This window comes from Emys orbicularis, chromosome 15, assembly GCF_028017835.1.
Source record: "Emys orbicularis isolate rEmyOrb1 chromosome 15, rEmyOrb1.hap1, whole genome shotgun sequence".
Taxonomy (NCBI): domain Eukaryota; kingdom Metazoa; phylum Chordata; order Testudines; family Emydidae; genus Emys; species Emys orbicularis.
In genome coordinates, this window is record NC_088697.1 from 20,849,502 (window position 1) to 20,875,919 (window position 26,418).

The window sequence follows — 26,418 nt, forward strand, 5'->3', positions numbered from 1 at the left end:
GCTGATCATCCAGTGTTGGGCGGAGGGCTAGACAAACAGGAAGAATACCGACAAAGAAGTGTAACTACCCATAAACTTCGTCTCTCCCCATAGTCTGCCAGCTTTCTGCCCAGAGAAATTTTCTTACCACCCATTTTCTGAAAGACCGAACAGCCTGTGTTACAATATTCCTAAGCATAACAAACTCTGAGCAGACAAGCAGTCATCAACCTGGCTCTGTAAGAAGCAGCAAAGCCATCTCATTTCCTTTGGTAGCTGCTCAACTAATCAATCAGCCCCCTTTTTGTTTCCGTGGGTAGGTATCTCCTGCAGCCCCAGAGGGATTTCATTGTAAGTCAGCACTCAGTTTTGTCAATGTGTTAGAAAAGTGATCCTGCCAAGCTAGTGAAAACTCAGAGGAAATGAAAGGAACCTTGATACTTTGGTGCTGAGTGAGATTACACTTTGAAAAGGAATTATTGGGCGGGAGGAGAGAGAGAGACAAGGTAATTCAGCTTCTATGCTTTGAACCACATGTTTATCACTGAAGTGCTGTCAGTTTCCCTCCTATATAGTTTTTCTTAAATGTTTTGCCTTGTCTATTAATAACAACAGAGTAGCTCTTACACAGTATTTTTCATCCATAGATCTCAAAGCACTTTACAAAGGAAGCAGGTCTCATTAGCTCCATTTTACAGATAGGGAAATGGAAGCACAGGGAAAAGAATTGATTTACCCAAGGTCGGTCGGGTCGGTCTGTTTCTCCCATGTACTTTCACTTAGGTGCCACAGACAGATTCACCCTCATGAAGTACAGGCAATAAATGAAATAAGTGAATGGAAAGCTACCTTCTTTCAGGGAAATAAAGATCCATTTGGCAATAATCATCTCTCTAGCCTGCATCCACTACCCAATAGATTTGCAAGGGCCAGCCCTCCCTAATGGCATTCCTCCATTCCACCCTGGCTTCTGCTCAGTTTGCCTTCTCTGAACTTTTCTGTTTCAATCCATTTGCCTGCAAATCTGTCTGTTATCTGTTCCTGGTGATAGGGATCCACCTCTATGGGCCTCCTTCAGTCAGGTACTTTAATTTGATTGCTGTGATGTAACAAGAAGGGACTCTGCATCTCAGATTGAGGGCTATGGCTGCATTCAATGTGGCACAGGCAGAGGGGCAGCAAAAGAACAGCTCTTTCAGCAATAATCATTCTATCAGAGTGTTTATCCAGCAGTCTATTACTGTACCTGACTGACTGCCTGTCCCTCTGCCCTGGCCTCTCTCTCAGACTCCATTCCTGTATTGTTATTGTGCAGCCTGGCTTCTACAGCTTTGAAGTGATCAAATTTAGAAAGAGGCATAGTGCAGACAGGTGCAACATCCACACAGCTCTGCTGGTGCACCACAGTCCTGACCTGCAGAACCCCTTGATATTCCAGTCCGGGGCTCCACGCAGCTCTGCTAATGCACGTCAATCCAAACTTGCAGAACCAGCCCTCTGCTCCCATGCAACTACCAGTGCGTCTCAGTCCTGATCTACATTGCAGCTCCCCGGCCCACTATTCCAAACCCCTCTGGAATAGAGATTGGCAGTTCTGCTCCCTAAGGGGTGGTAGTTTTATAAATATAAACGTCTTATTGTTAGTGGACAGACGGTTCACATGGCTGTGGAAAGTTTTGAACGATATGTTTCTGTTAAGGAAAAACCAATTTGACTTACCATTGTAATAAGGTGACAAAAGGGATTTGTTTAGATTTTCCTTCTGTTTTTATGATTCTCTGGATTCTCACACAATACATTGCCAGATTATTATTATTATTATTTATTATATTATACAAATAATTCCCACAGTGCCTAAAGGCATCAGCCATGATTAAGATCCCACCATGCTAGCGCTGTACAAACACCTGGTAAGGAACAGTCCCAAAGGGTTATGAGTCCGACTGCCAAAACAGAAGAAAGGGTGGAAGAAAGGAAGAGGTATAATCCCCACTTTATAAAGAGGGAACTGAGGCACAAAGAGATTAAGTGATTTAACCAAGGTCACGTAGGAAGCCTCTGGCAGAGGTAAAAATTGAACCTAGCTCTCCTGAGTCCTGTCTCTTTTTGCCTTAACCATAAGGCCATCCTTCCCCTCCAAGAAAAATGTTAAAACCTGTCCCTATTGAAGTTAATGATGAAATCCCCATTGCCATTAATGAAATCTGGATTTGACATAAATTCTTCACAAGAAAAAAAAAATTAACCCTGCTAAGAAAACAGAAGTCCGCTCTTGACTTTTTGGGGGTGTTTGTTTCGGGGGGGTGCAAGAGGTACATCGACTCTGTATGGAAGCAGCCATGGGAAAATGATGCCCTCTGAAGTTCATCTAAAAGCCATCTCGTTCTATTTCAGCAAACCTAAGATCCTTTCCCTTAGTGCCCCCTCCTCTCCTCAAGTCTGGCATCTGCACAAAAGCTGAGCGATACCGAGAAGCCTGATAAAAGGCCTCTTTGCCGAATTGATAATGCACCGACTCTCATCTCCTTTTGCAGCAGCTCCAGCAGCCTGTCTAAAAGGAGCATGTGGCTTTGTACAAAAGTGACATTTTTATTACCCTGGCCTTGTTTAACTAAGGACAGTAAATGCCAGTGAAACATAGTGGTAACCTGTGACTGACCATCAGAGGTAGTTCCAATCTCTGAATCTACTGCTAGAGAGAGAGCAGTGCTTCACAAACTGAAGGCTAATTCTCCCTTGCCTGCTTGCACTTAGTTACCATTAACCAGAGGGGATGTGTGCGCATGGGGAGGGTAGTTATGTCTGTGGAATAAAGGAGGAATTCAAACTTATATCTGTACTGTTCTCCCTTTTTGCTATATGTTATGTCGACAAATGGGCGATTTCAAACCTCTGTGGTCAGGGGAGGTTCCCTACAAGACTTACAATTATATTTGCCTAGTTTTATAAATAGAAGTAGCGTTAATCCCCCATTTTACAGATGGGAACTGAGCCTCTGAGAGGGGAAGCAATTTGCTCAAGGTTACAAGTCGGTCATGGACAGAGCCAGGAATAGAACCCAGGTTGGTCTCTTGATTCCTAACCCTGTGCTCTAACTGCTAGATCATGCTTCCTCCTTTAAGAAGAGGAATTAATCTCCTACATGAAGAGGACTGTGATCGATTACTTGTATCACTCAGCTAGAAGAGACTTAAACTGCAACAGAGGAAATGAAGATTAAATATTAGGACAAATTCTAATTACAGTGAAATGGGCAGTACAGTTCACCTGCAACAGGCAACACTTCTGCTTTGAGGGCTCTCTTTTAAGTATCCCCAAGATTTCCCGAACAATTTCACTTGACCTGTAGTTAAAGACCAGCTGTCCTAGCAACCAATTTTTGCCAGTCCCCTGGGTGCTTTTGCTTATGGCAGGTTTCAATGTCCTTTCATTAACAGCTAGTCTCTCCAGGCTGTTTTTCACGAGACAGGGTTGCAGGGATTTTTGATTTCTGACCAGATTTTGATCTTTTCCTGTCTTGCATTGTATAGAATCTGATCGCTCATATCTGTGTCTTGGGCTATGCTGTGCTCTCTTTCAGTGTCACTGACAGCAGAATTTCACTTCACATACCCTTAACAACTAAAACTATTGTCTTTAGTACAGTTTCTTTTTTGACTGAAATCATGCACAAATTTGCCTACAAAGTGGACGCTTTTTTTTTCCCTTTCCACACCCCTCAAGCAACCAGAACCTGTTTTGGTTTTTAGGTTTCAATAATTAGGTTTTTAGATTAATAAAAAAAAAGGGGGGCAAGCAAAGAAAGAATAAAGGGAAAGTCTCTATCCAGTGTGTTTCCTCTGCACCTATCTCCACTGCACTGAACCACTGTTTCTATGCAGATTCTCCACTGACGTGCACCTGCCACTGGCATTTACAAAGGGAGGGTAAACGGACCCTGCCATTCTGACACCCACACTGGGCACAGATGTCAATGGACACGCATTATGCAAGGCGGCAGAGAATCAGACCTGACGTTGCAAGAGAGTTAAAGGGGCAGTACACAGAAAACATTAGGCTAATAGCTACATAGCTCACTCTGCCACCAGTCATCACCAGGCAGGCTCTGCAATGCTGGGTATTCTGATGCTTCAGTGCCGGGAGGGCAGGAGAGTTTGGTAAATGATGGCAGAGGAGAAGTTGGGTCCAGCTGCCCACTGGCTATAGCTGCAGTAACAGTATTTCTCTTCTCCCCCTTTGCAGAGGGGGACACCTGGTGGCAGTAACATCTCCCTTTCATGTGCTTCCTTCTCCCGTATAGGAAAAACCTCTGCTGAGGGAGCCAACTTGCCATCACTGGGACTAGAACCCACGTCTTCTAGACTCTCAGTCTCTTGCTCTAACTACAAAGGCAGGTTGTTATCTTGGCTCAGGTGACTGGTCAATCACTGGCACCCATGCTGTAGTGAACCAGTAGACATGGCTCCATCAATAAACTCTGGCTGCTTTTTGGAAATGCTGATTTTGGTTGATTTATGTAGCTTTGATACAAGGGGTAAGAGAAATTCCCTGCTGGGAATTGCAGAACTGGCTGCAATACAGTGGAAGCAGAAATTCGCTGCCTCGTTTATTTGTCTTTCTGCTTCCTTCCCACCCACCCTTAATACTTTTTTATATTGAAAAACTGAAACCACTTTGCTCAGCCTTAAGCTTTGTCTTTCCCAAGACACTCTTAATTGTATCTCTGTACCTCTTCCCATTCGCAGATGCATAAGAAGATTAAAGATAGAACTGTAATAGATTTGGTTAGGTTTTAATAAGATTTGCTAAGGACACTGCAGAGAGCGCATATCATGGAGAATGTTGCTACTCTTTCTCTTTGATATACTGACGGCTTCTTAGGCAGCTCTGCACAGGAAACTCTTTCTCTTCCCTGAGTTTGAAGATGGAATTCTTGATTTTCAATAGAAGAAATAGTTTCCGTTAAAGAAAGCAATATCTACTTTATAATTTTAATGTTCGGTGAAGATGATTTTACATTGTAACCTGACAGGAGTGACGGGCGCTCATATCGTCCTCTGTTTATAATTAGTCAAGAAAAGATTTTGACAAAGACCATGGGCCTTTTAGAAGAGATCTAAGAAACTAGATTTTTCAAAAGTGACTAGTGATTTTGGGTACCTAACTTGAGTTGCCTTCAAGGGCGTCTGATTTGCCGAAGGTTGGTGTTCGGCACTTTCTGTAAACCAGCCCCTTCAAGGTCTCTTAAGTTGAGCCCCCAAAAATTGAGGCACCAGAAATCACTAGTCCCTTTGGAAAATGTCCAAATTGTCTTCACTTCTCATCCCTCCCTGCCTTGTATAAAAGAAGCCTAAAGAGCTTTTATTTAAAAAAAAAAAAGTATTGACCCAAATCCGTAACAAGGTACGTGCAAACTTACTACCAAGGGAAAGGGGCCATTCAAAGCAAGTAGTTCACCACTCCTGCTTCACTCCGTTAGCATTCTCTATAAATGAGGTAATGATAAAGGTGTTAAATAATTACTTCTCATTATTTAACCTTAAAAGAGGCATCAAAAATAATACCAGAAGAAGGGAATGGCCCTACCAAAAAGCTCTTCTCATGCAGGATGCACTTGTGCCCAGCATTCTATGCTTAGGAGACAAAGCTTTTCAGTATGGTGTCAATGTTGCACAGTGTGCTATCACCCCTTTGTGTAATCTGACAGCAGCACTGGTTTGGCAAAGCTATTTTCCCGATGTCTTAAATGTTGTTTCCTTTTACCCTGCCCTAGCCCAACTATGGCTGGAGATTCTAGGATCTTCATGAACCAGGACATGGAAATTGGAGTCACACCCATGGATCCCAAGAAGTTTCCCAGACAGCCGCGGGACTATGTCCCTATCGCCACTGACCGAACCCGTCTCCTGGCAGCAGAAATCAAGAAGCCGCGCCAGCGTTACATGGAGAAGAGTGGCAAATGCAATGTGCACCATGGAAATGTCCATGAAACCTACCGGTACCTTAGCGACCTCTTCACTACTCTGGTGGACCTCAAGTGGCGCTTTAACCTCCTTGTCTTTACCATGGTTTATACTGTCACATGGTTGTTTTTTGGGTTCATTTGGTGGCTTATTGCCTACATCCGGGGAGATCTGGACCATCTCGAAGATGAGAACTGGATCCCCTGTGTTGAAAATCTCAGTGGATTTGTCTCCGCGTTTCTGTTTTCCATTGAGACCGAGACCACAATTGGGTACGGCTACAGGGTTATCACTGAAAAGTGCCCCGAGGGCATCATACTGCTCCTGATTCAGGCTATTCTAGGCTCCATTGTCAATGCGTTCATGGTAGGGTGCATGTTTGTCAAAATCAGCCAACCAAAGAAAAGGGCCGAGACCCTCATGTTTTCCAACAATGCAGTGATTTCTATCAGGGATGAGAAGCTCTGTCTAATGTTCCGGGTCGGGGACCTCCGGAATTCCCACATTGTTGAGGCTTCCATTAGAGCCAAGTTGATCAAGTCCAAACAGACCAAAGAAGGGGAGTTTATCCCCTTGAACCAAACGGACATCAACGTGGGCTTTGATACGGGGGACGACAGGCTATTCCTGGTTTCACCACTCATCATCTCACATGAAATCAACGAGAAGAGCCCCTTCTGGGAGATGTCCCGTGCCCAGCTGGAGAAGGAGGAGTTTGAAATCGTGGTCATCTTGGAAGGAATGGTCGAAGCAACAGGTAAGCTTTGCCAAAAATAACCAGCACAGAGCAAAAAGACAATGCAGCTGGCATTAAAATGTCAACATTTGCCAATGACACCTAGGCTAAGAATATGGGTCTTTGTCCCCCGCTCCTCCTAGGGGCTGGTCCATATAAGTGAGATGAGTCTTATACAGCTTCTAAATACAAGAGGGGGTTCTGTGTGACATCACACTAAGCATGGGAGGGGGACCCAGTTTGGGGAGAAGTAAGAATGCCCATGTACTTTGTCCACAACTCAAAGCAAACCTGGACTTTCAATGTTCCGAAGTGTTTGGCTAAAAGGCCATCTCTGGCTCCCACCCAGAGGGAGCTAAAGGAGAGCTTCTGTGGCCCTCTACCCAACACTCTCTTCTTAATTGTGTAGTAGGTATGGTGGTCTAGTAGTTAGGGTGATGGGCTGGTTTTTAAGAGACCTGGGTTTGATTCCTGACATTCTTTTGCTGGAAGCCATTAGCCAGAAGCTGGAGATGGATCACTTGATGATTACCTCTTCTGTTCATTCCCTCTGGGGCACCTGACATTGGCCAGTGTTGGAAGACAGGATACTGGGCTGCGTGGACCTTTGATCTAACCAGTATGGCTGTTTTTATGTTTTAGCCCAAATAGTTGTGACTGAGGCATTTAGTTCTGTAAGTCCTGGGTTCAACCCCAACTGTTGTCATAGTTCTATCCTGTATTTAAAATAGGCTATGACTGAGCTATTTAAGATATCTATTGTTACTGTTCAGTGATGATCCCTCTGCCGTCAGTCACCACTCTGATGGAGGATGAGAAGGGTAGATATTTGTTACCCTTTACATTTTCACCAGCTGGGTTAAACTAAACGTTTCAGAAGCATAGCAGCTTTCTTGTGTGTGTCAAGCCTAATCATTAGGTGTGTTGGAACAACAGATGCAGAGCTGGAGTTAAATGGGGATTGTTATGTTCTAGTCTGGAATAGTCTCCCAAGGGAACTGGTGGGAGGTTTGTTGCCTAGGTCATTTTAAACCGGACTGAGCAAAGCACAGGGGCATACGCTGTAGGAAACCATCAACTCTGCACTAGCTAGAAATGACCTAATTAGAGAGGGGGCCGAACAGTCACAGAGTCCTGGTTTTGAATACTCCCATGTTCAGCCTGTTTTGGATCTGAGGGTTTGGTTGGGGACCTCATCTTTTGACTATGGGTCTTTTTCCATCTCTTGTGTCTAATAATCTATTGAAAACCAAGAATTCTGGTAGAATCTCTATACACCGAGTACTGGTTGCGATATAGGACAGAACTGGCCAAAAACTGGATTGAGGGTCAGTAGTCTAAAATGGCACTCGTAATGAATATTAATTTGTATTTACTTTATTTGCGTGTATGTAGTATATCTCATGATACATTATAGGTACATGATAAAAGATACTCGATTTCTTCACAAACCTCTTTACAATTATGCGGAAAATACATCTCAATGAGGATCAGAGAGAGAATATGTACAGATCATTTCCCCCCTACTACAGTACAACCACCTCTAGGTGGAATGTAGCAGCCGTTAAACAGCACAGAACAGCACCATGTAACAGATAGGATGGGAGAGATATGGCTGGCTGAGCTTTCTTTCCACGCCAAAGCCTCATTGCACATGGATGTGTGGTGCCAAATCTGCAGCTAAAAGCAGTGCTGACTTTCTCAAGGGGAGTTTGAAGAGGGTGCAGAGAGACAGAAAACAGACAAGTGTTATGCAGTGTCATCGGGTGTCACCCGGTGTCAATCAATTGAGTCCCAGTGTCCTCCCATGGATAAGTGTTCCCGGACAGTTCTTCCCAAAACTGGAATGCAAAAGTATTTGTAGCACAACATGAAATTATTCAGTGTCTTTAAATCCCCGTCTCACTTTCCAGCAAGTATGAGAAGGCAGATGCATAAGGGAGTCCTTTTAGATCAGAGGGGCTGGAAACAGTCTGAACTCCCTGGAACACAGGAAGTGACTACTTGTTGGCTACTGTAACATCTGTTCCTGATGATTCCCTATGCAACACTAAATATACACGCACCCATTTTCTAGGGCACATTGTTTGTGGAGTGCTCTGTGTAAGGTGGAAAGCGTGTCTCTCTCACCAACAGAAGTGGGTCCGGTAAAAGACGTCATTTCACCCACCTTGTCTCTCTAACATCCTGGGACCGACACAGCTACAATACTGCATACAAGTTGTCTCCATGTCATTTTCTTCCTACCTCACCTTAATAGCTGGCATCACGCTAAGCATGGAAGGGGGACCCAGTTTGGGGAGAAGAACTCCCATGTGCTTTGTCAAAGCAAACTTGGACTTTCAACATTCTGAAGTGTTTGGCTAAAGGCCCATCTTCGTCTCCCACCCAGAGGGAGCTGGAGGAGAGCATCTGGGGCCCTCTACCCAACACTCTCTTCTTAACGGTGTGTTTGGCACCGTGGCCTAGTAGTTAGGGTAGTGAACTGGGTTTTAAGAGACCTGGGTTTGATTCTTGGCATACTTCTGCTGGAGGCCTCCGGGTCTCTATTTCTGGCTATTCTGACTCTCGGTGTAACCTTTGGTCCATAAAGTAACCTTTCTGAGACCCAGTATCAGATGGGGGAAATGCCTGCCTACCCCACCCCAGGGGTGCTCTGAGTATTAAAGTGCTGGGTGAGTTGTGAAGGGCAGGGCAGGTCTTTCAATGCTCCCTGGAATAGGGTAGGGGTATCTGCAGCCATGTCTGTCCTAAGTGTAGCCTGTAGGGGGCACTACCCAGCCAGCAGCATGGGGCGTTAGGAATTAAGTCCCAGCTGGGGAATTCAGAGTTGGCTCAGTGAGGCTGGGAAGCAGAGATGCACCTGAGCCTTGGTAAGTTCAGGGCCTTAGAGTGTGGTTGGGCTAATATCAGGAGAGAGGAAGGCATTGTTATCTAGAAGCAAGGACCAAGCCTTCTGGAGGCAGAAGAGCCACCGTTAGTATTGTGTGTTTATAGGAAGATCAGCCTTTTGGTGTTTAAGGGGTTAAGCCACAGGAGAGGATTGAGGCTGGTGACTGGGATGACTTTGGGGGAAGGGTTAGCCCTGTACAGATGGACTCTGAAATGCCAGAGAGGGCTTTTTAACTTAACCTGAGTCCCCTGCAAAGTTTCTCTCCCTGCCCCAGTGTTACTATCATGCCTTACTGGTGGTGCTTGAATGGGCTGCAGTTATTCCTGACTCTTAAAACAACCTTCACCATACCACTTGGTGCTTTAGCTTCCAAGTTTAAGGGGGCTAGGGGTGGAAAAGCTAACTTCTATGAAATTCTCTCCTCCCTCCCTGGTGGCATTCAAGAGCCACTTCTGCGGCCCCCAGAGATACCTGTTACCATAATTGTGTCGGGAATACTCAAATGGACAAATAAGCAGGTTTTTAACCAATCAAACGCTAATTAAATATGACTGCATTGTGCCTTGACCCTGCCAAATCTCTGAGCACAGACAGTCCCAGAGATGGGAGAGCACTGGCTGCCTATTTCAGAGTGTGCTTTAGAACAGATGCAAGCAACCCGCTGGTGAAAATTGGCAGAGCTACGTGGGGTTCACTGGAGCTGGTCCAAGAGTTCCAACCGTTTCACCCAATCAGCTGCAAACGGGTTTGATTACTTCCCGTTTATGGCTATCATGCCGTTCGCCACCAGGGGGCTCCATAATTCCCTAGAACAGGGGTTCTCAACCCTTGGGTCAGGACCCAACATTGGGTCGCCAGAATGTTTCAAAGGGGCATGTGGCAGCTCCTGTCCCACGGGGCTGGCTGGGCTCGCCTCCCTGCTCCACGCACTGCAATCTCTTGGGTCCCAGCACCACTCAAGTTTGGCCCAGCCGTCATAATGATGGGAGCCCGGGTAGGCCAAATTTGAGTGAGTGGCTCTGCAACATCATCAGCCAGGTCACAGCTCCACTCACACAAGTTTGGTCCAATCAGGCTGCCGGGGACAAACCTGAGCAGCGGTGCAGCCACGGAGATTGCACCGCATGGATCGGAGAGCAAAGCCTAGTCCGCCCCACAGCAAAGGAGCTGCAGGAGCCACCATTGTGGGGTGAGTGCCGGGCAGGATGCAAGCCCCCACTCCCCCCCACACACACACACAGGGGACAGGACCTGACCAAAACCACACCAGGGCTTCCAACCCCAGACTATTTGCTGGGTTGCGACAGGCCATAAACATTTACAAATGGGTCCTGAGTCCCAAAAAGGTTGAGAATCACTGGCCTAGAAGGTTTTACTCCAAGAACTCACAGCAAGAGTCACCTACCGGGGCAGACTTTGCTGCAACAGGGCCTAGAGGAAGACGATCCCTCAAACCGCTGGATCCCAGACCATCCCTGGCTTTCAAATTGTCAGCCACACCTCAGAAGCAAACAGGACACCAGGACAAAGACAAGCACAGGTGGTGCCCCCAGCTTCTTTCCTTGGTCTTCGGGTGGGTAGCGGCCCTCAGCAATAGCTGCAGCTTCCAAGCAGAGTTTGAGGGTAGTCCTGAATCGATTACATGGCAGCAGTGTAACCTATTTGCAATGCATGCAAGGGCTAATGTAGCATTACTAGGGTGTATTCTTTTACCCGCGGTATATTGTAGAGATGGGCCAATATGCAGATCTGGATGCGAACATTACCAAAGCTCATGAGAATTGGAATGGCAGATTCTGCTTAGAGACCATATCTAGTATATTGGGCTGTAGTGTAGTGTGTTGGTTGTGTGTCTCGTTGGTGTAAGAGTGCAGTAGAATAACACTATGTTATAGCTACTAGCAATCCGGGCCCAATTTTCCACTCATTTACAGCAGTGTAAATCAGGAGTCGCTCTACTGATGTCAATACAGTTACAGCAGTGTAAAACAAAAGGCAAATCAAGTGCCTCGCCTAGGCACTCTTGCGCATTATAAAAAATAACAGCATTTCAGGGTGTTATAGAGGAGAGCGATTGATAATGGAATTTTATTTGGTAGTCCTGGGTTGGCTGATATCAAAGAGAGCCCTGCACTGCAGTTGGAGGTTAATACCTAGAAGTACCTCAGTGGCCCAAGACCCATTTCACCATCACAAATTAGCACCATCAAGTCCTGGTTGAATAGATACCCTGCGGCTTTAGACTGTACTTCCTCTGACAAAAAGCTCAGCCACTGCTAATGATGTGCAAAAGGAAGTCATTACCAGTAACAACCGCAAAATGAAAAGCATGGCAGAAGAATTGGATTGCTTTACAAATGGACTCCTCTCCCAGTGGGATTGCCCAGACCTGGGTGTAATGACATTAAGGAGCTTGGATCTATGGAAATTAATTACTCCCGTCTCAGGAGACAGTGGCGTATCTGCTGTTAAACCCAAAAGATGGAGCTGGAAGAGCCCTTCCCGCTGGGTCTAGGGCTGGGCGGACGTCAGAGTGTGCCAAGGTTTGACTAAAGCATTCAGAATCCAGGTGGCTTTCTGTATGGCTCATGTGTAGCGTGGTGGGGAGACATCTCACCAGAACAGGGTGTCCTGAAATAATGCAGTGTGTATCTCTAGTTTGGGGCTTTTGCTAAGACTGCCCAAGAATGAGCTTATACTCAAATAAATTTGTTAGTCTCTAAGGTGCCACAAGTACTCCTGTTCTTTTTGCCCAGGAATGGTCATCCTTGTGATTTTCGTGAGATGAACTCCTGTTATTAGGAACTGAATGAAGGTCCTCAATTTAGAATATTGCATAGACAAATGAACAATACTTGGTCCCTGTTCATGTAATTAGATCCCTTTTTTTTTGCTGGCTATGTGAATTATTTCCTGATATACTGCTTTTGCTTGACATGGGTGGCATTCTAAGCTAGTGCAGTGACAAAGTTAGCCCTGTTACAGCTGACTGCTAGGTACAATATTTATACAGGTGGCCTGATATTTGGAGATGAGGCTAGAACCTGTAGATAGGTAGATAGGTTGATGTTGGAGAGACCAGACCTAATGAAATGAACACTGCAGACAGGCATATTAATAATTAGTTTACTTTTGGTTTACATGGAAGCTTATTGAATACACAATTGCTCCAGTTAGACTAGATGGGAAGAGCTGCTAGTCCTCATTTCTACGGTCACATTTCAGAGAACTATAAAAATGGCAGCCCCGTGGGGCTCAATGGTTATTGTTTCTCAATCACTGCAGAGCAATTCGCTCCGTTTACAAGGAGCAAAAAACATTGGTTGGGATTTTTAAAAAACTAAGGAGTTTAGAGACACGGCTCCTACTGAAAGTCACTGGGAGCAGAGGACCAAATTTTAAAGGTATTTAGATGCCTGAAGAAGCAGTTAAAGGCCCAGTAGGATTTTCAAAAGCACCTAGGCACCTAACTCCTATTGATTTCAGTGGGAGATAGGCACTTTTGAAAATCCCACTGGGCACCTATCTGCATCTTCAAAAAAAGAACGGGAGTACTTGTGGCACCTTAAAGACTAACAAATTTATTTGAGCATAAGCTTTCATGGGCTACAGCCCACTTCATCAGATGCAAGCCCACGAAAGCTTATGCTCAAATAAATTTATTAGTCTCTAAGGTGCCACAAGTACTCCTGTTCTTTTTGCGGATACAGACTAACACGGCTGCTACCCTGAAACCTATCTGCATCTTAAGCACCTAAATACTTCTGAGGATCTGGGCCTGAGTATGTACCACCCTGAGCCTGCTTTTAAAATCCCACCCCATTATTTCTAACTGCCAGTGCTACCAACTCAATCTGGGATCCGAGAGCAATGCTGGGTTCTTTCCTTCTCACACATGGCTGTCCGCACTATAAGTGCAGCAGGCCAAATTGTGCCCTTGTTATCACCTGTGTTATCCTATTAGCCTGCAGGAAGAGGGCACAGATGTAGCTAATTAGAACTAAACCATTGTATTGATGATGCAGAAAAAGGAATAGACTGCAGCTCACTCTCCCAGAACTGGGTTGGTTCTGCATTGGCTGGCATGGGTACAAATTAGTGGAAACTCACTTTAGTCCCTGCAAGAGAGACATAGTGGTTGAGGTAATATCTTTTATTGGACCAACGTCTCTTGGTGAAAGAGACAAGCTTTCCAGCTGCACCAAGCTCTTCTTCAGATCACTGCAGTCACCAACATATGTGAATATACACCTACCGGGTGAGGAAGAAGGTAATATTGGTTTAGTCATTTTTTCAAAGCACTTCAGGACCGATTTTCAAAGATATTAGGTGCCTAAAGATGCCCATTGGCACTTAATGGGGTTTTCAAAAACCCCGAAGCAGGTTAGGCACCTCCCTGCCATTGAAAGTCAATGAGACTTAGGTGCCTATATTTATGAGATAATTTTGAAAATCCCAGTAGGTGCCTAGCTGAATTTTTAAGATCCTAAATACCTTTGACAATCAGGCCCTTCAAGCCTGACCACTGCACCATATAAATGGCTAGAGGTATAAGCACATAACTAGAACTGGTCAAAAAATAGTGAATATTTTTTCATTAACATTTTGTGGGGGAAATGTTTATTGCAATTTCCAAAAGTTTCAACCAGCTGTAGGGGAAAAAATTAACCACTAATTCCCACTCACACTCCAGTTTTCATCCCTGCCCCATTTCCATCAGACACACTCCCTTGCTGTAGCATTAGTCCTATCTAAAGCAGCATCATGTACAAACAGTAGATCAGTTTGTGTGCCTTGGCACTACTGGCTCCAACGCTTTGAAAACACTAGAGAAAGGCTCAGTTCCTGGGCAGACCTGTGCTGATTATTCCCTGAGTGAAATGACTATAGCAGGGGCTAAATCAATACAGGTGACAAGCATTCCAGCATCCAGTGCTGCTTTTATGGGCATCTTGAAAGCCACAGAATCACTTACAGTACCAGCTTAATGAATTGGGCACAGCAATGACTTCAGGGAATTAATTCTCCCTTGCCTTATCTTAAAGGTATACTCGTAAAGATTGGTTGGTCCAAATTTGACTTGCAAGAGAAGAAAATGGGAAGGAATCTGTTTGTAAAGTTCATGCAATTTTACTTTCAATGCTCTTTCTTTCTTTCTCTCTTCCCCACCGCATGGCAACAAAAATCCAAAGCCGGTAGCCCCAGTCCACTGACAGAATTAGGCTGGCCTGTTGTGAGCCATAAACATGGATGTGCCACTGACCTCTTCATTGCTTACTAGAAGAGAGAGAGTATGAAGCAATGCTGCCAGAGACTAAAAAGCAGTCGAAAGCCAATCCCCCACGTGCACTCAGCTTCATCTGAGTTGTGAGATGAACGATTTGGCTGATTCAATTAGAGAACATTAGAGAGCCCAGCTTTTTCCCCTTAAGCCATCATTCCCTATGATGAAGGAGTCTGCGTATCTTATAAGTCTTTCTGGATGAGTCTTGTTTCCCTCACATCTTTTATCCTCCTCTCCTCCTTCGCTGACAATTAACCAAAGATTGATTTATCAATATAGCTACCTTGCAAACTTCATTCTGTGCCTACCGTCATCTTCGTCTTCTTAGCATATGCGCAATGTGCCTCAGGTGACTCGTGACCAGGATTCTTCTCCAAATTTGGTCTGCTGGTTGGATCATTAGCTTCCGCGGTCCAGGTACTGACGGGGAACGCAACATGAATGCTGATCCATGCCCCCTTGCCTACCAGTGCTGTTGCCTTAATGTGATGCTAGGTGATCACTGGGCATTCAGGAGCCATCAAGTCATCTTATTTCACCACTGGTGTTCACTGGTTTTCTTTGACTCCCCCCCCCCTTACATTAAATAGACAGTTGGAGATAATAGAGCTGACTTGTTAATCCAGTGACCCAATACAGTATTAGCACACGGTTTCAAAAGGACAGAACTTTACTTAGACATAGTTGGAAGGAAGATGGTCTAATGATTCGAGCAATTGGCTGTGAGTCGGGACTCCTGGGTTTTATTCCTCATGCTGTCACTGTGTGTCCTTGGGCAAATCACACCCTTTCTGCGTCCCAGTTCATCCATTTAAAAAAAGGATAGAATAATATTCCCCTCCTGCCAAGGTAGAACAGTGTGAAATAATCACAATGAAGCTTGAAAGTTGAGGGATTTGCATTTCAGTCTGATGTCCTGAAAGTAATCAAACTTTGCATGCAAAACACAGTAAAATTAGCACTAGCTTGTTGGTTGGTTTTGCTTATCCAAAGGATCATTTTCATTCTTTAAAATGTGCATCAGTAAAAAGGGCATTATAGTACCTTCCTCTCACAAAGGGGGTATTGTGATGTAAACTGATTCATATTTGTAAATGTCTTTGCTATCCCTGGCTTCGAGGTGTGGGAATGAAGTAGAACTAGATTACCACCGACTTGCCCTGAAAAGAGTGCTCTTGCTGATCTATTTTAGCTGCTTGTTAAGGGCTTTCCCTTCGCCCTTCCCCTGGTCCTTGTAACACAGACAGAAAGCAGAAGACTGGAAGTCCTAAGTGCAGGCAATGCAATGTTTATTCGGGTTAGTTTCAAGCAAGCATATCCATAGCTCTGACACCACAGAGCCTTTCTTCCCAGTGTCCCAGCTTCCCCCTCCTTAGCAGGCATAATTATAGCTGTAGTGTCTGCCCTTGGTCCCACCCCTTACAATTTATGGCCATGTTCCGTTTTGGAAGGTCATGAGTCAGGGGGCTTCAGTACCACCTCTTTTGTATCCCATGGGAGGGGTAAGGAGTGAGGTTGTGCTTCAGTCAGGAACAGGCAGTTCTTTGGCTTTTAGTGTTTTGTATACCTCCCCCATCCCCTCGCCCCTGCTGACTGGTTGCTTGATCTTGGCTCGAGATAGGAGTCAAGGCAGTCGTATATTAAACTCCCACCAAAACCAGCAACACTTTAGCTCTATCTCTTATCTTTTCTCACTAACAAACCCATCTGGCTGGGCAGAAGCAACACACAGTGTCTTTGTTCTTTGTTCACACATATTAGTAAGAATATAAAAATATTAAAAGTTAAATGGGCAAACAAGACCCAAAATTCTCTCAGGCAAATATACAGGCCTGACTACTACATTATCATCACTAACATGCCTAACGGTGCTTATATAGCTCCCTTTACCATAGTATCTGAGCATCTCCCCATCTTTAAAATACATCCAATACCACTGGGAGGTAGGATAGTAAGGTACCTAAATAAATGTTGACAATCTGGGCCTATGTGATTTACAAGGTCACAGAAGTGACATCTGTGACAGAGCAGAGGATTAAACCCAGGTCTCTCACCTAACCCCTGACCCATCCTTGGTCTCTCACAGAGCAATACATTTCAGTGCAATTGAAATTTCAGTTCATTTGTTCCTCTAACAAATCCAAGGATCTGATCTTTGAGGCGATATGTCAACCTTGTGCCACCGCTTCCTGAAACATAACAAGGCAAGAAATGATTGATTAAATGATATAGTAGAGCATCAGTAATTTAATAAAGTGAAGTTCAAATATAAAGAAGTGAATGTGGTCTCTCTCTGTCTCTCTGTCTCTCTCTCTCTCTCTTTTTAGTTTGCCAAGTTTGCTATCTCTGTAAACTTTTTTGCATATTCCATTTCATTGCCTACATTAGACCCTTACCTCTTTTGATTGCCTACATTAGACCCTTACCTCTTTTGACTTTCCAACACCCAAGAGCATTCCCACGCCTGGAGAGCATTCAGAAAAATTAAAATTTCAGTCTTCCCCTCTGGCATGAAAATCAAAGCGAATCAAGTACACATGTGTCCTCCTCCAAAGAAGATGTGCAGAAATAATTGGGGGACCATGCTCCCACCTTCTAATATTCCTTTTGAAGTCAGAGGAACAATATTGGTTTTGTCATAGGCCAGGGTGTTCCTTGGACTAATTAGTGTAAATGGCCCAGCACTTTCTACAACCATTTGAGCTATACTTCAGCATCTTTGATGCTAATTTAAGGACGTGTATTGCTTAATTAGAATAATAGGATTTTAAATATTGATAACTATTCCCTGCCACCCTAGCTAGTCATCAGTGTCCATTTCCACACCATCTTCTCTCTCCATGCTTTGTCCATTCCCACTGTAGGTGAAATTCACCCCTGAGGACTTAAATGGCTCATTGGCCTTGCGCTAGCCCTCTGAACAGGGGTGAATTTCACTCTCCATATGTGTAAAAAGACTTTGTCATTAATTTGTTGTACAGGAAAAAGAGAGGAATGGACAGAGCTGGGAAATTCATTCAGTATGTGTGTGGGGGTGGGGGGGAGGATTACGAGTAACGCCTGGGACTTCATTGTAAAAAGAGCCCATCTAGCATCGCAAGCGTAGAATTAGCATCCACATGATGTCAGATAACAGCTTAGAGCTCAGTGTGATGCTCTGTACCTCGGGGGAGCACCCAGCACCCCCATGTTCATCCTTGTAAAATGATTGTGTGGTTTCCAATGCAAAGTTTGTCATGTTGGGTGTCTTCGGAAGGCTCATGATCTACTGAGCATTGTTGTTACAGTAAGGTTATAGGTTATAATTTCATGTATGTAGTTATGAGGCTGAAAATGTATCCTCATGGCTTAAAATAAGCCCAGACAAAAATTCTCCAAGAGCTGAGAGGAAGTTCACACCTCATCAGGGTATGTATGGGACAAACCCAGTCCAGCCTCACAGGAACAAAGGACGCTGGCCTAGGCAGCAACAAAAGAATCTGTTGGACTCTCGAAGGAGTCACCCCCCTTCCTTTGGTCAGATGAGGTAATGCTCACCTGACTCTGAAGCGGGGGGGCAAAGCCAAGAGGGAAGAAAGAACATGCTAAAAGGGAGAGACGTTTGCCATGCTCTTCCTCTCTCTTCCACCTACATCTACAGACACCACATCAAGCGATTGAAGCACTGATCAAAGGGCAGAGCCTGGCTGAAGAGCAACCAGCCAGCCTGTGGTGAGAAGCATCTAAGTTTGTAAGGGCATTGAAAGTGTTAAGATCAGCTTAGAATGCATTTTGCTTTTATTTCATTTGACCAAATCCAACTTGTTATGCTTTGACTTATAATCACTTAAAATCTATCTTTATAGTTAATAAATCTGTTTGTTTATTCTACCTGAAGCAGTGCATTTGAAGTGTGTCAGAGGCTCCCCTTGGGATAACAAGCCGGGTACATATCAATTTCTTTGTTAAATTGACAAACTCAGATAAGCTTGCAGTGTCCAGCGGGCATAACTGGGCACTGCAAGACGGAGGTTCCGAGGGTTGTGTCTGGGACCGGAGATATTGGCTAGTGTCATTCGGTTGCACAATCCAAGGAGCAGCTTACATGCCAGAGGCTGTGCGTGAACAGCCCAGGAGTGGGGGTCTCACAGCAGAGCAGGGTAAGGCTGGCTCCCAGAGTCAAGGATTGGAGTGACCTAGCAGATCACCGGTCCAGATAACACCAGAGGGGAACGTCACAGTCAGCTCTATGGCGTTTAAATAAAAAAAGTTAATTTTATGCTGGTGAAAAATGTTGGCTTGACAGCCCTAGAGGCTGGATGTTTATATCCACTGAGCAGGTCTAGCCAGGTGGCAGTAGTGAAAGCTTTCCCTACCACCATCCTGTTGATGTGCTTCAAATTAAACTTCTTAATCTAGGGTACTGCCAGTTAATTCTCCATGATCCATTCAATACCTGTCCTCTGTAATGAAATTGCCAACAAGGTTGCTATCTGCAATGGTATGTTTGATACAGGCATCTATGTCCTCCAACAACTAGACTAAGAAGTGGGTTGTAGCCCACGAAAGCTTATGCTCTAATAAATTTGTTAGTCTCTAAGGTGCCACAAGTACTCCTGTTATTTTTATTTAGACTAAGACTATCAACTAATCTGTAGCCAACCTAATGCCCATGAGATAGCAGCAACGTTGGCTGTTGCTGAATGGAGTTGGATTTGAACTGTGACCTAATAATTATATAAAAACCTGTCACTCATGAGCAATCTCCTGCAGAATTTTTCTTTTTTTAGCAATGTAACAGAGCCAGAGGCTTCTATTTTAGCTGCATAATCAGTGGCATTGCAATCAGTGAAAGGTTCTGAAGTCTGCAGCCCCCATTGAATACCTAGTGGGCAAAAACAGACTTCTTTCTGAGGGGGCCATCAAGATTCCCTTTCTTCTCTACATATTAACATTCTCCCTTCTTTGAAATAGTGTGAGCAGCTTGATTCTGACTGATTTTGATGTCAAGAGAGTGTCTTCTTGGTACAGTTCCCTGACACCTAGTTTACACACCAATTGCTTCTCTGTGACTTTCCCTGCTTTTGAATGTAATGAAAGAAACGTGTCTTCATTCATTTATTGGAAACCAGAAATCCAGCAGTTTATAAAACAAAGCATGTATGGCTGCCCCATGTAGGAACATTCTCGACCTCTGACATTAATACTCTGAAGTCGGACTCTAGCCCAATTGACTAAAACTTCACCTCTGAGGATTGCAGGACAGTGCACTTAAAAATTTAAACCTCTATGAAAGTTTTATTACAGAACTTGAAACTGAGGAATACTCATCTGGCTTCTAGCTTTGCTACAAGCCTGAGACAGAGCACAGCCTCTTTGTAAAGGTGATGCATCTGGGCCCCGTTTTATGCAAAATTTATTCAGGTTACAACTTAGTTTCAATTTTATTTGCACTGAAACTCAAGCTGGTGACTGCAGAGAGGCGAAAGATCCAAAGCTTACATCTGAGAAGCCTGACATTTGAGGTTTTCCCATTTCATTTCAAATTGTCTAAAATCGACTGATTTTGCAGTTAAAAATTAGGCATACTTTTTTTCATTTTAAAATAGGACAATTTGTGAACCATTTCCATGGAAAATATGGTCATATGTTCCAGAAAAATAAATAAAATTAGAAAGTATTTTTTTCTGAAACTTATTCCAGATGAAAATGGATTTTCCCACATTTTGAATCTTTCATGCATTTGATCAAAGCATTTTTTTCATTAACGTTTTCTCATTGAAATGAAATTTCTGGATCACAAAATGCCCAAAAACAAAATTAAAAAGGGCAAAAAAATTACTCTCTCAAAGCTTTACTAGAAACTTCTTAAATCCAAAAGTTCATAATTACCCTCCATTTTGAGAACAAGGGCTAGGAAACTATGTCAGCACCAATGGCCTTCTGGGATTTCCCCCCCAAGGAATTCTGGAAGTTTGACACCTCCCACAATTCCTCTGCATGCTCAAAAGGCCTTTTGAAATCTCCCAAGAGCCAGTGCTTCAAGCAACTGTACTGGGGGCTATGGCGTATCTACTTAGAAAGCAGTGATACTTTAGAGGTGACGTACAACAATGGCAGAACGGCTGTGGTCCTTGTCTAAGGTGAACAGTGCATTGTGGGTAATCATGTCAGTGAAGGTTTAGGTCTTTATTACAGATAAGGCCCGTGAAGTGAAACTGCTGATTTCTACTAATAACCACTGCCGAATTGGAAAGAGACTGGTCCAGCGAGGTACACTGCCCATTGCAGAGTTGTATTCTGAATGTTCAGCACGCACAGGGCCGAGGACGCATTGTGTGAGAGCGGAAAGCAGCTGCACCCCATTCTCTTAATGAAAATAAGGCTTATTGTTTTCAGCACCTTCACTGTCATCTTCTTTTAGCTAGAGGCAATAATTAGCTAGGGCCATTACAGACACATTAATTAGCCAGGCTGGAGAGCAGCACTTAAGGGAACATGCAGCCCTGACAATGCTATTGTTTGCTGTGTGGTGTAGAGGTTGCCAGGCAGTCTGTCCCCATGCAATTAAATTCCGATGCACATGTGCAAAAAAAAGAATATCTGAATGAGATTATGGAGTGATTGCAAGTTGTCTTATTGTGCTGGCTCTGTGCACCCCTAGGGTTACAAAAAGCAGATACTGCAGGAAGCCGGCAGTATGCAGTCCTTGGTGGATAAAACGTTTCCATTGTTCCTGTCTTAATTGAATACTTACAGCAGGAGATAAATGTGATTGTTTCTGTGGAGCTCAGGATCAGGGTGAGGTATTCCCCCAGGTAAAGGAGCTATTCCAAGGCAGAAGTTCCTTTTACATGTCTGAGGCTGACTCTCTCTGGTAGTAAGAGGGGACTCCCTTCTGATCTGATCATAAGCAAACTAGGGAAATGTGGTCTAGATGAAATTACTATAAAGTGGGTACACAACTGGTTAAAAGATCATGTTCAAAGAGTAGTTATCAATGGTCAAACTGGGAAGACGTATCAAGTGGCGTCCCACAGAGGTCAGTCCTGGATCTGGTACTATTCAATATTTTCATTAATGACTTGGATAATGGAATGGAGAGTATGCTTATAAAATCTGTAAATGACACCAAGGGACAAGCACTTTGGAGGACAGGATTAGAATTTAAAACAACCTTGAAAAATTGTAGAATTGGTCTGAATTCAACAAGATGAAATTCAGTAAAGACAAGTACAAAGTACTACACTTAGGAAGGAAAAAACAAATGCACAACAAAATGGGGAATAATTGGCTAGGTGGTCGTACTGCTGAAAAGGATCTGGGGGTTATAGTGGATCACAAATTGCATATAAATCAACAATGTGATGCAGTTGCAAAAAAGGCTAATATTCTGGGTTCTAATAAGGGGGGAGGGATAGCTCAGTAGTTTGAGCATTGGCCTGCTAAACCCAGGGTTGTGAGTTCAATCAGTGAGGGGGCCATTTAGGGAGATGGGGCAAAAATCTGTTGGATGATTTAATTGGGGATTCGTCCTGCTTTAAGCAGGGGGTTAGACTAGATGATCTCCTGAGGTCCCTTCCAACCCTAATATTCTATGATTCTAACAGAGTGTTGAATGTAAGACACAGGAGGTAATTGTCCTACTTTACTCAACACTGGTGAGGACTCAGCTGGAGTACTGTGTCCAATTCTGGGCACCACACTTTAGGAAAGATGGGGACAAATTGGAGAGAGTCCACAGAAGAGCAACAAAAATGATCAAAGGTTTAGAAAACCTGACTTATGAGGAAAGGTTAAAAAATCTGGGCATGGTTAGCCTTGAGAAAAGAACATTGTGGGGGACCTAAGAACAGTCTTTAAATACAGTGAGGGCTGTTATGGAGAACAGTTGAGCATTGTCCTCCCTATGTCCATTGAAGGTAGGACAAGAAGTAATGGGCTTAATCTGCAGCACAGGTGATTTAGGTTAGATATTAGCAAAATCTTTTGAACTATAAGGGTAGCTAAGGTCTGGAATAGGCTTCCAAGGAAGGCTGTGGCATCCCCATCCTTGGAAGATTTTAAGAACAGGTTGGACAAACACCTGCCAGGGATAGTCTAGGCTTACTTTGTCCAAGCTTAACACAGGGGGCTGGCCTAGATGACCTCTTGAGATCCTTTGAGCCCTACATTTCTATGATTCAAAGAGCTCTGAGATTTTATTATAGAACACAGTGCTCAGCAGTGGGAAAGCCATGCTAGGAGATGGCTCATCCACTAATAGTGCCTAATCCTGCGAGGGACAAAATGCCCTTTTCTCCCACTACCATTTCCGGGCATTTGGAGCCCGGCGGAAGCATTTAGGTACTTTAGCGGATTCTAGTTATGTCCGAGGAGGAGCATTGCTCATTTTAGATCCAATTTCAGCCCTCTAAAGCCCAGATTCTCAAGGGTATTTAGGTACCTAACTCCCATTGAAATCAAAATCCAGCATGAGGTGCTAGATATGTAAAAGGTACCTTTGAGCCAGTCCTGGCATCTCAAATATGTACCACCATGTTTTAAAATGGCTCTCAACTAAACCACTCACCAAGGGATAATGAGGGTAGGTAGAAGCTAGTGTTATTTGGTGGTGGGTGGGGACGGGGGAGCGACCCACATCTCTTGGAGAAAAGCATGTGAGTACTCAGCAGCATGACAGGACCTGAGAGCTACATAAGTCTTCTGCTGTTGAAAGCCAACCTGGCATAAGGGAATGAATGTCAAGCACTGTCTATCCTTGATGGCGCAGTGCGGTAGCATCTATGTCTTGGCACTCGCTGGCTTGCCCATAAGAAGCTTGTTACTAGAGATCTGCCGACTGTTTTGTATAAAGCAAGGGTGGCCCTGTTCCTGAATGGTTGCCCAGATCTCAAACAGACCCTCTCCTCAAAGCTCAGAACAGTTGGGATAACTTTCCTCCTCCCTTATTTTATTTTTCACAGCAGCCTCTGCACTTCCTGGTTCCTGCCAGTCCAGGAAGCAGAAGTGCCAGAATACTGTGACTAACACTGTACTTGTTGTTCCTGCCTGGAAGCAAGTAATTCTGGAAATCTCCTTGCAAAGAATTGTGTGAGAAATTTCCAGCCCTATTTTGCAGCCCAATCCATGGATGAAGGGAAAGAAAACCAACGGAGAATACCCACAAATAAAACAGTACGGATGGGGTCCTGATGGACAGGCACAGCTCAGTCATGTTAATGTGAATTCCACAGGCGCCTCCAAAGGAGAAGGACCCTTGAGGTTGTGAGAGGAGAGAATGATAGCCAAGGCTGTTCTCAGCTCTGGGAGAAGAGGTACCTTATGTCTTCCCACACCTGAGCTCGACAGGATGGGGACATTTCCTAACCCAATTTGTTTGTCCCCTGTTGTGCCCAGGTGTTAGAGGACATATGGTATATTTCTCCCTGAACCATAAATGCCCCGGCACTAACATTTTCCCCCGTCACAGCCTTCATCTTATGGTAATGTCGTTTGGGTTGTGAGAATGAGATCGGGGAGCGTTGGCTTGGAATTGAATTGAATAGATGTTTTGATCTCATTCCAGGCAGGCCTCTCTCTCACGCACCAATGAGAATGTCGGGAAGTCAAACTTTCCACATCTCCCAGGAATGAATTCCAGAAGCATGACCCGGGTAATCCAAACAAAAGGCAAATATTTGGGACAGAATTCAGCCTTGCAATAGGCAGGTGATTTCATTTATTCCAAGACTGAATTTTTGCCCTTGAAAGGGTTTTCTTCAGACTTCCCCAAAATATATAAATATGTAAAATAAGCACTTGTCCTTGGGCTGAGAACAAGCTTGACAAATTTCAGTCTCATTCAGTGGAAATCCTCCCATTGTCTTCGGTGGGCTTTGGTTCAGGCTCCTATAGCTAGCTCTGGGCACCCAGTGCCTAGCACACGCAGGTGCCATAGTGGAATGGCAGAGCAGGTGTTGCTGCAAGTGAGCTGAGTTTGATCAGGGAGAACTAGAATTGCAGGGGGCTGTGTAGGTCTCTGAGGGACTTCAACAGAGCAGTCGGGGGAACCAAAGTTAGATTAACAAGGTGCTGCATAAGCCAGGTCTGATGTGTTTTGGCAGAGCCGGGGGGAGTTCAGGGCTGGAATAGCGGGAACGCTGCAGGTCAGGGATGAGGTGTATTTGCGGGGATGGTGCAATCCTAGCACTGGACTAGCCAGAAGGTCAAGACTGACCTGCATCAGCAGAGCAGTGAGGGGAGACAGGAATCTAGCACGGGGCCATGCCGGAACCACTCTGACCTATACTTAGTGCCATCAAACCTCATCCCCCTGTAAGACCCAGGTTCAGGATTGCAAACATCCCAGCTGTCTGCAGAAGCTGCAATGGGGCCATTCAGTTCCCTGTGTTTGAATACTCGGCTTTTTGTGCTACAGCCTGTTCTGAGGCTCGTTAAGAGAAGACCTTTTCCATGACCCAGAACCAGCAGGTATGGAAATCCACCAAAGCACTTGTAAATAGTAGCAGGATAGCGTGGGCACGCAATAGAGCTTTGCATTTAATATGCCTTTGTCTCCTCTCCTGACGCAGGGATGACTTGCCAGGCCCGGAGCTCCTACATGGACACGGAGGTGCTATGGGGACACCGCTTCACTCCCGTCCTCACCCTCGAGAAAGACTTTTACGAAGTCGACTACAACAGCTTCCACTGCACCTACGAAACCAACACCCCCACGTGCTGTGCCAAGGAGCTGGCCCAGTCTTTCCAAGAGGGCCGGCTCCTCCGCCATCTCTCCAGCGCCACCCTCCTGAGCGGGGGTGGGGAAGCAGAGACAGCAAAAGAGGAACAGGAGGTGGAAGAGGAAGGAAGGGAGGTGGCTGGGCTGAATGGAGCCAATGGAACAGCAGGAGAGGTGAAGGCAGATATGTCTGTATAACACGTGGATCTGTACTGGACAATAGACAATACATATGCTCCTACTGGAGAAACAGTGGGATCCAGTGGTTAGGGTACTAGCCTGGCAGTCAAGAGACATGGGTTTTATTCCCAGCTCTGCTACCCACCTTTGGGTGGCCTTGGACAAGTCACTCCGTAGCCCTGTGCCTCAGTTTCTCCCATCTGTAAAACCAGGGTAATGGTACTTTATCCACATTTGCAAAGCATGTTGAGGTCTATGGACAAGACATGCTAGATAAGAGGTGTTATTACTGTTGAAGTTCCCCCACAGATTGCTCTGGAAGAGACTCCTTGGTTGGTCAAAATTATTTCCCTTTCAGGGGATATTTAAAAAGAGAAAACATAAAACAACCTAACAATCTCCCATCTCAGTAAGAAGAATGTAGTTTCGTACCTTCACTTAATTTACAAGTCAATGCATTGTAGACATTATTACTGCTAAATTAAAAGAGAGGAAAGAAAAATCCCCTCCTGTTTCCAGCTTCCTAGTGATTGCACATGGTGTTTTAGAGTTTTCCTCTTGAACTGTGTCCACCATGATTCATTTCTGACAGGCTGAAACACCTAACAGTGGGATGGCGGGTCTCTCTTCTGAGATAAATCAGGCATTTCCCACTCTGGCTTTGTGTTGTGGCCTCTTTAT

At 44.6% G+C, this 26,418-nt stretch overlaps 1 protein-coding gene across 1 annotated transcript; it reads left to right on the plus strand.

Moving 5' to 3' along the window:
• Window positions 1-4,256: 4,256 nt before the first annotated feature.
• KCNJ5 (potassium inwardly rectifying channel subfamily J member 5) lies at window positions 4,257-25,755 on the plus strand. The gene is made up of 3 exons (XM_065417092.1): window positions 4,257-4,391; window positions 5,753-6,699; window positions 25,409-25,755. Exons 2-3 carry the CDS (start codon window positions 5,760-5,762, stop codon window positions 25,753-25,755), a joined length of 1,287 nt encoding a protein of 428 aa, XP_065273164.1. The 5' UTR covers window positions 4,257-4,391; window positions 5,753-5,759.
• The last annotated feature ends 663 nt before the right edge of the window (window positions 25,756-26,418 follow it).